The following is a 13,452-nucleotide window of genomic DNA, read 5'->3' as shown; positions in this document are numbered from 1 at the left end:
GCCCTGGTTTAAAGGTGTCACATCCAATAGATCTTATGGATGTTTTTGAGTAACATTTTTTGTCTGTGGGGAGGACATGTTCATTTCCTAAATATCTGCAGGTGGCCACTCATTGGTTCATTTGATTTATGCTGCACAATTCATCCCTCAAGGCTTGAGACTTTAGTGTGTTCTGGCAATGGTTTAGCTATAATAAGCAGACACCTGTCCTCTGACCTCCGAGCATTCTTATTAGAGGACCCTCACATCCAAGACTTGGCAGGTCCACAGTCCCACTGCCAAGTGAGTCTGCAACCCAATCGCAGGATGAAGAAGCTGGCAAAAAACAAGATGCTGACGAGGTGTCCTCTTAGTCCACACGATGAAGATATTTCAGCAGGCGTCTTGGCCTTGTGCCTCGCTCTGTCTTTGTTAAATGAATCCCTCCGCCAAAGTTTTATTAATTAATGTAAGAAGGAGGAGAACACTTTCTGACGACTTACTATGAAGTTGGGTCTGAGGTATTTTTTCTCATTTTTCAGCCACCACTCAGTGCTTATGCCACACAACATTAATAATGCTAATTAAGCACTTTGACAGTTAATTTAAGATAATTAATACAAATACTAATATTAGATGGCACACAATTGGAGCCAGGCAGAGTGAAACCAAATACCTCTTCACACATGCCAAAAGCCTTTCAGGGGAGTGGGGGGGGGGGGGGGGGAGAAGAAGTCAGCTCCAAAATACCTGCACAGATCTATATTTCACAACTGGGCTGTCAGAATTTTAAATGACTTCTAAAATCACTGCAATTTTTCTGCACAGGAAGATACAACTGTCAGGACTGCTTCCTTGCTGCTTGTCTTGGATTTGCCCAGCCTTAGCTTTGAGGATTTCGTCTTTTTCGATTCCAAAAGTTGATTAAAATCTGCCCATTAGGTCTGTTTATAACCCTGCACTTTTTCATCTCCTCCAACCTTAATGAGCAAATTGCCTTTTTTCTCCATATAGAAATACAAAAGCCCTTTAAAAAATGATGGTCAAGTCATACTGCTCGAGAGCTATAACAGGCGGTCCAGATGGTCCATTTGCAGTGCGGGAAGACGTCTTGGCTTGCCGAAGACAGAGGGGCAATAAGTCACTGTCGCCGCCTTAACTACCAAACACATTACCTCTGAAGTATATGCCATTTGGAGTGCCAGGCTCATTTTTAACATCTCCAAGGCCGCTTAGCTTGATCCCCTCCACTGAAAAAGTCCAAAAGATTAACATAGTGGGCTCTGTGAATAGTCACTCTCCTGCAGTCGATATAGCTTAGCTTATCTCAGGAGTGTTGTTTGCAAGGAGCCCCCGGAGCTATTGGAAGCACTGAGCTCCTTTTTCACAGCCAGGGCAGACACAGAGGCTGTAATAGATGGTGATTGCTGTGTAAATAAAGACTACACATACAAGCAGAAGAGGGCAGACAAAGTAAATCAGAGCTGCTTGTTTTCCTGGGAAGAAGAGATCATTAGCTGTAAGATGCTAGTTCTCAATTAAGAACATAACGGCACATAGCACATCTAAACTCCACACCATAACATGAGGAACATGCATTAACAATACAGGCAGGGGCCAATATGATCTGAGCACTTGTAAAACCTCTGCCTTACTGCGCACTACTTCCCCTGATGGGTATTGAACTCAGGATTGGAAATTGTCTTATTTATCTCCTCCTGACCTCCTCCCCAGACACTTGTCTTAACCTTCGCACACTGTCTTAATTGAATAAGCAGGGGAGGAGAGTTTGTGTGTGTGTGTTGGCTGGCTGGCCGCACGCATGTCAGTAGCTAGGTAGAGTTTATTATCAGTCTCAGGCGCTGTCCCGCTGCGGTTAGTGTTTCCTTAATGAGGCTGGAGAGCAGTGCGGGCCAAAGCTCGTTAGCCGGGCCCCAGGGTTAATGTGTGATAGAGTGTCTGGCTAGCCCACTGGTAAACAACAGAAACCTTAACCAGGAGGGGTCATGCGTGTCCTTGCATTTTGTTTTCTAACGTGACATAGACACTGCTCAGGTGCAAAGAGTTCGTACTGATTTCCACTCAAGAAGTACTGGACTAAAAAAAAAATATCAATCCATCGGAGAGTGTAAAGAAAGTAAACAGTGGCATAACCCACAAACAAACAGTCAAAATGACAGATTGCTAACATTACATTTTTTGTGTGCTCTTTAACATTTTTGTCAAAGAGCACACAAGCATCGCAGTACACTGACTATGCATCCACACTGCCTGCAACATGATCAAGAAGTCCATTAAGAGCAAAAGTAGAGATTTTCAACAAGCTTGTCAACATAGAAAAATTACCCACTGTTCAACAGCCAATCAAATATCTATGCCTGCTTGCCTCCATATGACTGTAAAGGAAGATGGTCACAGTTGGTCAACACTTTGCAGTTATTTACAGCTTTAATTTTCCTGATTAGGAAAGAAAATGTCTGCACACACCAGCATATAAAACACCATTCACTCATTCTGTGGAATTGCCACCATCAGGGTGTTTTTTGTATTTTCACTCACAGGATTAAGTAAATCCATGAGAAACAAGTATCTTGTTCAACTTTGATGAACCTTGACTTTCCAAATTTGCCCCCTTGACCAAGAGACAACCATCCTGGAAATGGCGACAACAGAGGAAGTAAATCTATCATAGCCTATTAGCTGTGTTTTATAGAACCTTACTCTTCTGCAGTATAAACTGCTCCACATAAGAGGCATGGTCTTCAGGCAGTTATGAGACAAGAGTCCATGGTACAAAAAATCTCTTGCAGAAACTTAAACATAATTTCCAGTTAACCAAGCTACCTGGCCTGCTAACTCACAGTAATCAAGCCAGCAAGCTGACTGCATTTCAAATATCGCACAGTATAATACATAATGGAAATAGATGTTCAAAGAAGATTTAAAAGCTGGTGCAAGCCTCCATGGAAAAGTGCAATTTAAATGTTAAATTCTTGGAAAAACCTTTTCACTGGCTATTTGTTTTCAAAACTGAAACTGACAGCAGTCAGGTGTCATTGGTTGATTTATATCTATAGGTGTGATAAGTACTGATTATGCAATATGGTTCCTTCTAGAGTGCTATATTATTGTATATATTGCACTACTGCAGTAGTAATACCGATGTATTAACATGTAAGCAGCTTTTAAGTGTTGCAGATGGTGAAGATGGAGCTCATTTTATATTGTTGGGATGTTGACATTGCATCACATTTTCTTAACTGATCACATGTTTTGTATGGAAACTCTTAATCTAGCTGTCAAATAGTGCAGTGGAGTAAAGGTATGATATGGCCTGAAATGGAAATATTAAAGTACCTCAAAGCTGTACTTAGGTACGGAATCAGAGTACTTTCCACCACTGGTTGGTCCAGCTATCGGTTCATTTCAGGGACCTGTGTTTACCCAGAGCCCCCAGATCACTCGCTGGTTAGGTTTAGGGGAAGATCATAGTTTGGGTTAAAATGATCACTTTGTTAAGGGTAGAGAAATAATTTGGTGTGGGTTAAAGTTACTACTTCCTTAAATTTAGGCTACCTTTGTCATTAGGGCTACAATAATAACTACAGGTTTAAGGTTAGGGGATGATCATGGTTGCACTTTTTAAGAAACTATCACAGCTCACGGTTGGGAACAGGAAACGAACAGCGATCTCCTATTGCAAAGTCCACTGTTGGGTTAATGCCTCCATCCACCTCCTCCTCTGAATCAAGGAAACTATAAAAGAAGGAAGGGTCATTATGTCACCATGTAGTGGGTGAACGCACATTGGTGCCAGACTGTAAAGCTCTCGGTGCAGTTAGCATAGTGGTGAATGGGCAGACCAGTCCTTCATCTCTCCCCTCTCACTTTCACAGGTTATCAGTCTGGGTGATGGAGGCACCGCTATTTTTGTTTTGATGTTATTTAGCTAATGTTTCATGTGGTTTCAAGGTACATTTTGTTTGATTTGTATGTTAATTCAATAACTTGAAATTTGTATGCAAGTTACATTATGCTACATTTATGCATATGTGACTGAGGTTAGTAACAGAGTAACGCTAGTAAATTAGCTTAACCGTGCTAATACCCTAACTAAATGAACTCTGAGCCTGTTAGCTTACATTATGTAACGTAATCTACAGTTTTTGATATAGTGACCGCAGATGGTGAGGTGGTGAATTGAAGCCAGATTGTATAATAATCCTCTCACACTTTTAATTTCCCTTAATATTTAAACATTAATTATAGATCCACGTTATCATGAACACTCAAACAAGCAGTGTTATCTGTACTTGGGATTGTAGTGAGCCATTACTATTCCATAAGCACCTTTCAATTTGAAAAGATACAAGCCAACATTTCATCAGCCGAGTCATCAGCGCAAGGGAGAGACTGATATTAGCTAAGCGTGAATATACTGATTCATTTTCACCTCAACCACGTTAAATAACTGATGAAATTATCATCATCGTTCGTACAAATCCAAGATGACATCAAATAACTTAACTGAAACAAAGGTAGCTAAAAAATATTTGCAGGACAGATTGTTAATAGATTTTTAATATTTCGTTATACTGAGCATATATCACCAGGTATGATTTTAGTTTCCATGTAGTTTATGTGTGTAAAATCGCACGACTGTGTTGTCAAGTGCAGAGACACTGGAAACACCGCAGTGGCTGCCACACACACTCTTCAAAATCAGTCTGTATTCTCAGAAGTGTGTTCTTTCATTAGAGGCATTTCTTCATCAAAGGTCATAATAAAGTAACTCTATAATAAAGTAACAAAGTAATAAAGTAACCTATTAGATATGTTGGGTTTTAGAGTGCTTCTCCCTGCACCCCCCATAGGCTTCAATAGAACTGGCACCAAAGACTGGCACCAAGCAGATATTAGAATGCTGGTATGATGTAATGACCCTTCTGTCTTTTATAGTTTCCTTGCTCTGAATGAGGAAATCTGTCCACATATACAGTATATACGTCATCTGAACTGCACCACTGCTCTGGGTCATCATTACTAGATGGCATCTGTCACTCAAACGTAACTATAGTAGTCATTTTTTGGCAACTGACATTATGACCTATTTTGTTGTTTTACTCAGAAGGACAGTCTCAAAAAACAACCACAAAGAAAAGAGAAATGACAGCAAACTACTGCTTCACATCATGTAATTCTCCAAAATGACCACTGCTTCTCTTTCTTTATTCTCATGTTCTCATGTGCTGTTAATATTCTGGAGGCCAGATATGTGATTGGCGACAAGTTGCACTGGTTTAATTTGAGTCTCTCCAGCCCTTTATACACAACTTGACTTTTAAGACTGCTGTGACTTTGCTGTGGAGTCCTTCTCTTTGACTTTGCCTGTTGGTGTATAAGTTAAGGGGAGGAGAAGGCGGCAGGCTGCACTGCTGTGCATTCGTGCGGGAAACGAAGTGTTATATTTTCCACCACACTCTCCCCCTCTCCCTCCTCACTCCGTCTTGCCCTATCTCCCCTCTCTCTCTGTCTGTGTCTCTGTCACTCTGTCTCTCGTCGTCCTCCCACTCTAACCCCTGAGGAGTGTGTGGAGGCGGTTTCTGCAGGTCCAGGGTGCCTGTGTCCTTGGTTGAAGGTCTGTGGTGGGGCTTGTTTTACTCAGACTTCAGGGAAATCCTTCCATCGCTCCAGCAGCCCGAGGCTCTTTCAAGTGGCCTTGGGCTGCTGATGGAGACTTTATTCACCCCCCCTCCACCCAACCTACTCACCCTCACCGCCTGCCGTATTGCTCCCATCTCAGGGCCTGACTGCTCCCCTAAGCTCCTCTGACCTTTTCTGCCCTAACATCCCCTTCCATCCTTTCCCTGGAACCCCACAGATTTTCCAGCTCCAGCTCTGGACCCGAGGTCCTGCTTTTCCTCTTCACAGCTCGGCCCCCAGGTGTCCTGGGTGACTGCAGAGGTTCATTACAGCCTAAATCCAGGCCAAGTCTTCCCCCATAAGCATCTTAAACATCCATTAATGTGATTCATCATCATAATGGAATTGCTTGTCAGCTAGATGGTAATGATTTGTAAGCAATAAAGTCACGCGCTGCTTTTTAGCAACTGGGCTAATTTCCCTAGTATCAATTAGCAGGGTATTACAGTGTTTTTTGCTGAAGTGATTTTAATTAATATTGCGATAGATGAAATCAATAAAAGTGTTGCTGTGGCAGGCAGAGCCACAGCCGCTGTTGGTGAGAAGGCAGTGAGTAAGTTGATGAGAGCTTTCTTTGGAACATCACAGCACAGATTGCGTGTGGCGTGTCGTGTCCCGGGCAAACTGTACCCACACCTTGTACTAGTGTGTGACAAACACACACACATACAAACACACGCACATATCACCTTGTGACAACATTACTTGCTGAGGTCTAATCTAAAACTTAACTTTTAGCCTAAACTAAACTAGTGTGTAGGCCTCAGGGTTGGCATAATTTTACAAGCAGGAAATTGACTTGTTGATATCTGTTGAGAGTGTATTTTTATTTAACCCTCAAATTGACCTGCGCTGTTTAAATACCCCCACAAACAGGCAAATAATCAGTTCATATCAATCAAAATGTCATTATAGCTTGTCAAAAATTCAGAAAGTCAGAGAATCAATTGATGTATACACTATAAATATAACTATTATTATTTCCTTTCTCACAAACTGTGACATTTTTACAATTCTTCTATTAATATAACACAGAGGTGCTCACTTTCTCTATTAGTCCCATATTTTATTATATTTTGTAAAGGCAAGTCCACTCACGCTCACTGTAGATATGATGTCATCATGTTTATCAATCCCTTCACTTTTTTATTATTCTCCACATGTTGAGCAAACTCTAAATGTGTGCTAACTGTACAGAAAGGTATTATGGGTAACAATAGGTCACAGAGGCTCACAGAGGAGCCGATACACAAACTTCCCTACGCTCAACAGTGGGATTTGCGGACCTGAGTGTCAAGCAACCTGATTGGTTGATCCAACTCAGTAACTCATGAGTTACGAGTCCTGAAAATCAGGACTTGAGTGAGACTCAAGGCCGAGTCCTGGACTTGAGTACTACAACACTGCTTTACACACAACACAGTTCTAAAGTGCTTCACAACACACACACAGAGGAAGACAAAAACTAAAGAAGGAAAAAAAGATTTTAAAAAAAATAATAATAACAATAACAATAATAATAATACTAGTAAAGGCACATGGTTACACAGAGCCCATAGTGGCAACACAGACCTCCAAAGATTTTAGGAGAAATATCTGAGCTGGATTAAGTTAGTCACTGTTGAAAGCTAATGAGCAGAAGTATGTTTTAAGATGATGTTTAGAAATCTCAATAGTGGGGGAGAACTGGATGGTGGGAGGAAGAGAATTCCATAGTTTTGGGGGCAGTGATACCCTGTCCAGCTCTCCAACCCAGCAGACCCAGTGACATGTTATCAGCCAAGTTATTGTCAGGATGGCTGTGATTTGATGTGAACAGCACGCCTCTGTGTCATCTGTTTGTACTAGAAAGTGTTAAGTTTCTGTATAGATTTCACTGTTTAATCAAGGTACTAGTTGGCTCTGGGAGTGTTTGAAATACGTTGTTGTCTGTGTGTTTAGGTTTTTGCACAGGTAAGAGCAGGACAGGTTAGTTCAGACTGTATTTGTGGCTTCTTTTGTTGGAAGACAGGTTTCAGTCTCAGCTCTAAGTCAGGAGCCCATGTATTTACCTGATTGAAGCAGCACCCGCAGGCCATTTTTCCTTTGTAGTTCACCTCTTTTATTTTTGTTATTTGTACACTTAAATCAACTACAACCAATCATTGAAATACATAACTTCTTCTCCCATCTAGTTTTATGTTGCTTAGCTTTCCCCTAGAGAGCTGGGTCATAATAATGTGTGCGTGTGTATGTTTGATGTTTAAATGAGAGGCACATTGTAAAGATAGTAAACACATAAATGGAGTTGATTTAGTATTCCATTTTACTATGCATACTTTGCATTTGAGTATTTTGGCATGGGTTTCCTTTGGGATTAATAAGTACTATCTTGGCTATGGTTGCTAATAAGTGTGCTGATAAATGTCATTTAACCATAATAAATCTAATTATAATTAATGTTGCTGGCTCTAAAAAATAAGAATAAAACTCCCTCCTAAAAAATTAAGCATAATTTTATGCTCACTATTCACTGATTTTAATAAAGAAAAGAAAGTTATTTTACAGATTTTTTATAGCTTTAATAAAGTGTTAACAAATGGTCAAGATTGTAAAATAAATGTTAAAAAGTCTCTAAAATCATCTCAAACTTTAACGTGCAGTGTTTGTGTTTGGATTTAACTTTTAAGTATGTACAGTAATGTTAAAAACCTGAAAAAGTACAATCTAAATACTATTTATCATTATCTATCATTAAATAATATTTAATGATTCAGCTTTTGTAGAATTACAGCACAAACCTTAACTAAAAACATCATTTAATATTTAAACTACTGTACTGATTAAGAGTAGAAAAAAATCTTCAAATTCTCATAAAATATAAGCTTTAAGATTACTGTGAAAGATCCTCAACTGAAAACATACTGAAGAAAATCAAAATAAAATGATGCACCTACAAGATTTCCACTGTTTCAATTAAAATGGGGTTGGAAACTTAATTGCAAATAAAGAACACACCACTCATTATTTCTGCATGTGTCTATCTTGTCTCTTAGGGTTACTATTATGATGAGGTCATGAAACACCTTTGAAAACAGGTGGAGAAAGCAACAAATGGTGCTGTTGAGCTGAGGCGGTTGTGGTCTGTTGTTTTGTACCAGTTTTATATTGTTTTCCACAATATTCTCCTGACCCCTGGGGGCTCCTTATAGTTCTGATAATATATGTGGATGAACATTACACTGTCTTATAATTTAGAATCCTAACTATACAGTGCATTAATAAGTAAAATCAAAACATCCATGAGCCCAAAGGAGGTAGACTATTAAACTAGAGTGGGCTATATGTAGATTTATTATGTATTCAACTAATTCATAATAATTTATTCATTTCAGGTATGGACGTTTGCCTATGATTTAGTAAAGTCATATAACTGCAACTATCCTGAAAGCTGTGCAGAGAAAGGGATGGCTGGAGCTGCCTGGTTTACAGCCAATAAGATCTACTGTATGTATATTCCTACAGCTCTCTCTCTGTGACAGAGAGAGACCTTTCACAAAGCTTAAGAGGTTTATCGTATGACTTTCAATGCAGTTAACCATGTTAACTTCCTCAATAACAATAAATGACTAGCTCATGCCTCTTTAAATTGATGTCTTGTGTGTGTGTGTGTGTGTGTGTGTGTGTGTGTGTGTGTGTGGTTTACACGTGTAGACATTGTTTAGCCAACATTTTAGAGCTACAACAATTTGATAATAGAGTAACTGTTTGACTGTTTTTTTTAAACAAAATGCCAAAAAATATCTGTTTTCAGCTTCTCAAATGTGATGATTTATTGCTTTTCTTTGTTCTACGTGATGATAAACTGTTAGACAAGACATTTGAAGACATCTCCTTGGGGTATGGGGACCTGACAGGAATTTTTCACTATTTCCTGACACAAAATTTATAGACAAATTTAGATTTTATAGACAAAAAATTCTATTCATTGATAAAATAATTAGTAGATTAATCGATAATCATTAGTTGCAGCTGTACAACAATTGAAGAGAAAAACTTGTTGATTCAGAGGAAGGATACAGGTAAAATTTACATGTTTGAATGAAATATTTGATTCATTAGTTTCTTGATGTATTGTTTCTGTAGTGAATGTGGACCAAGACAAGTACTGCCTCCAAGATATGCTGATATAAATTCAGTAACTGCTAAAAACCAGTTTATCTCATTTTCTCCGAGACTGTGGTAATTGTGAAGCACCACTACAGATTAAGTACAAGTCTTTTGAGCAAACATACCCACTCGAATCCACTCGAAGTGAAGGCACAGAAAATAAAATCAATCTAAGAGCCCAATATGATCGATCCACTTTGTTTTAGGATGCACATTATTTCATTTTTAAATACAGCCCTTATTTTACTTGAAATGAGAAGAGAGTACGTATTTACTATCAGAGTACTGAGCCTATTATTTATATAATTTGTGTATAATAGAATGTTAGTTTTTTTCATGTTGTTGGTGTATTTACTCATTCACACGTCATATCAACTGTATTCATTGTTCTATGCATTGAAGTAGGCACATTTTGAACATCACTGCTCTAGTTTATTTAATGCAGTTAAGCATTACAGACAGATAATACAGAGACATTGATTTTATTCATTGGTCTCCAGTCTTAACATGGAGGTCATCACTGTGGTTGTCCCCTCATCCAGTGAGACATCCTGTTCAGCAGCTGTGAAAGCCGCCTCTCCTCGTCCAGCTCCTCCTGGACCTCCTGCTCCATTTGACTGAGACAGAATCTCCTCACTGTAGTCCAAGCCTGTCAACGACACTCAGTTAGTCCCAACAGTAAGATAATAAAGGTTTATAGTAGACTAGTGTTACATACAGGTTTACATATGAAACTATGGTCTGCAGTTTCACTATATTTACTCACCAGTTTGGAGGAGATGTTTTGTCAAATAAACAGTCAGTTTGACTTACTCCTCCACAAATTTTCTCCCTGTTAGCAGCCAGATCTTCATCTGTCTGACAGTTAAGCAGGGACTTGATCCTGGTCGTCACAGTGGTTGTTCTCTCATCCAGCAGCTCCTGGAGAAGCCTCCTTCCCCCCCAGAAGTCCCTCTTTTTGGTCTTCTGTGGCAGAAGCCCCCCCCCCCCCCCCCCAATTCCCTCTTTTTGGTCCTCAGTGGCAGCAGCTCCTGGAGAAGCCTCTCTCCCCCCCAGAAGTCCCTCCTTTTGGTCTTCCATGGCACAGAGACATTGCTATGATTTAGTCTTCTGAGGGACAATGGAAGCAGCATGACATTGCCCTCCAAATGCCATGGAAGAAGGCACGCACTCTCTTCTTCTTCTTCATCTTTTTCTTAATTCCAAAGTCCTCAGCCTCCAACTCCTCCTGCAGGACTTCCAGCTCCGGCTCATTGTATACAATCACGTTGGTTTCCAGTCTTGAGGATGAGGATGTCCTCACAGTGGCTGTCATTTCATCCAACAAGACCTCTGGAGCAGCCTCCCTGTCCTCCAGAGGTCCATCTTTTTGGTGTAGCCCTGGCTCCATGTGAACGATCACGTCGGCCGCCAATCTTAACATGGACATCCTCACAGGGGTTGTCTCCTCCAGTGAGACCTCTGGAGAAGTCTCCTTCTCCTCCAGAAGTCCCTCTTGTGACCCTTCCGAAGTGCTGAGCTGAGGCTGAGGTCTGCATGCGGCAGTCTGCACTCTGTTGTCCATATCCTGGATCGCAAAGAGGACGTTCTCTCTTGCACAGAACAAGCTGTCATCATAGTCCATTATGTGGAAGGTCCTGGAGTGATTTTCGAACTCCTTAAAGATGGATTTGACTATGAATCTTGCTGCTATAGTGCAGACCCCGAGCAGAGGAGCTGCAGAGAGAGGTCCATACTGAGGCAGACAGGGAGCTGCTGAGTCACTCAGCAGTCTCCCAACCTCAGTGCTGGCTGCTTCAATTTGGTCTGCAGACTCTGGTTCCTCCAGGAGGAACTTAAGAGTGGTGTTTACCACCTCCTGGATGACTGGTGTAGTGCTCTGGTGGAGCTCTAGCTCTCCTGGCTTTGCATCCCCTGAAGAGACGGAAGGAATGCGAGATCCACCAAAATATTTCAGCAGCTTGCTGAACAGTGATGGTAGATATTTTCGCACAGCCTCCTCTGCTTTTGGTCGGAGGACTGTAACAAACATCTGAAGGCCCTCCATTGTGACCTTTCTGTTCAGCAGCTGTGAAAGCCGCTTCTCCTCATCCAGCTCATCCTGGACCTCCTGCTCCATTTGACTGAGACAGAATCTCCTCGCTGTTGTCCAGGCCTGTAAACAACACTCAGTTAGTCTCAACAATAAGATAATAAAGGTTTATAGTAGACTAGTGTTATAGACAGATTTACATATCACACTATATTCTCAAGATTCACTATATTTTACTCACCAGTTCAGCCATGAGGAGATGTTTTGTCTCGAGTCTGCCATCATCATTCATCATCATCATTTCCTGAAACCTGTAAAAATAAAAAATAAAAACATTGTGTTATTTCCTACAGCTGTTATGTGTTTGTAAAAAAGCTGTAATATAATATGTCAGTTTTATATCAGTATATGAGTCAAATAAGCGGTCAGTTTGACTTACTCCTCCACAAAGTTCCTTCCTGTCAGCAGCCAGGTCTTCATCTGTGTGACAGTTAAATGATCAGGGACTTGATCCTGCTGCTTCAGGAGCACGAATTGCCTGAGCATCATTTTCTGCAAGAAAGATTCAGCGAACAATCAGCTCACAGAAACACCATATTATAGTCAAATGTAACATTAAATTGAACAGTGCGCCTTTACATTTGACAGTGACTTACTTCTGCTCGGTAGCGGCATCGCTCTTCTTCAGAGAAAGAGGATGGTCTCATTTGTTGGACTCGTTTAAAGACAGCGCTGGCGTCCATTTTTAAGAGATGTCAGTTTTCCACAGAGAGAAAAAAACAATCTATCAGTAAAGTAAACAATCAGTAAACAGGTTTGTCGAACGCAATGAACGAATACGTCGGTACAGAGGGTTTGGACAGCTGAGCGATCAGGTACCAAATGAGTGAGAATGTGCAATTGTTCTAGACATATGGAATGTAGATGTGTGTGACATCATCGACATTCTTGACACATCAAAGGACGGAACTGATGAGCAAATGAGCTTAACTCCGCCCACTGCATAATTTTGAAAAATGTTAAAAAGTGGTCAAGTGGCTGAGGGGGGGTCGTAGAGTGTGGGGGGGGGCAGTCACAGACGGACTGACCCCCTCCAGCAGGCCAGCACTGCTGTTAGCTGCCGTTAGCTCCTGAAGCTAAAACTGTCTCAATCAGGGTTGGGGGAGGCGGGTGTTATCATCCTACCATTTATATAAATTTCATGACGTATAGACCTCACAAATGGTCGACTCTCTGTCAGCACCTTTTTGGGGCTGAATTCAGCAGCAGATGACAAGTTGAGCCATTTTCTACCTATGGAATGCAGATTTTTTTAAAATTTGGTGTTGATGTCAATATTAGATTGACATTAACAGCAGATATTGCTGGTAATTGACATTTCCCAGCAGATAATTTACAGAATCTACATCTTTAAAACCATACTTGGCCTCTAACACACAAAATAATTATAAATATAATGCTATATACTGTTCAGAGATGTAAATTATTGTAAATATATAGGTTTAAAAGAGAAGGCTGGTGATATTCTGTATTTTTCTTTTTGTCAATAAATACCATGAGGAAACCAAAACTGACAACTTCATCCTGCT

General features: G+C 40.5%; 1 protein-coding gene across 1 annotated transcript; it reads right to left on the bottom strand.

Annotated features, from left to right (window-relative positions):
• Nucleotides 1-10,831: 10,831 nt before the first annotated feature.
• Nucleotides 10,832-12,730, bottom strand: LOC121902098. Its single transcript, XM_042419298.1, has 4 exons — nucleotides 12,520-12,730; nucleotides 12,303-12,415; nucleotides 12,105-12,174; nucleotides 10,832-11,986 (listed from the first exon to the last, which is right to left on the bottom strand). Exons 1-4 carry the CDS (start codon nucleotides 12,604-12,606, stop codon nucleotides 10,934-10,936), a joined length of 1,323 nt encoding a protein of 440 aa, XP_042275232.1. The 5' UTR covers nucleotides 12,607-12,730; the 3' UTR covers nucleotides 10,832-10,933.
• Between the last annotated feature and the right edge of the window lie 722 nt (nucleotides 12,731-13,452).

This window comes from Thunnus maccoyii, chromosome 8 (assembly GCF_910596095.1).
Source record: "Thunnus maccoyii chromosome 8, fThuMac1.1, whole genome shotgun sequence".
Lineage (NCBI taxonomy): Eukaryota > Metazoa > Chordata > Actinopteri > Scombriformes > Scombridae > Thunnus > Thunnus maccoyii.
Note: the sequence above shows the minus strand (reverse complement) of the source record. Positions and strands in the feature narration are given on the sequence as shown.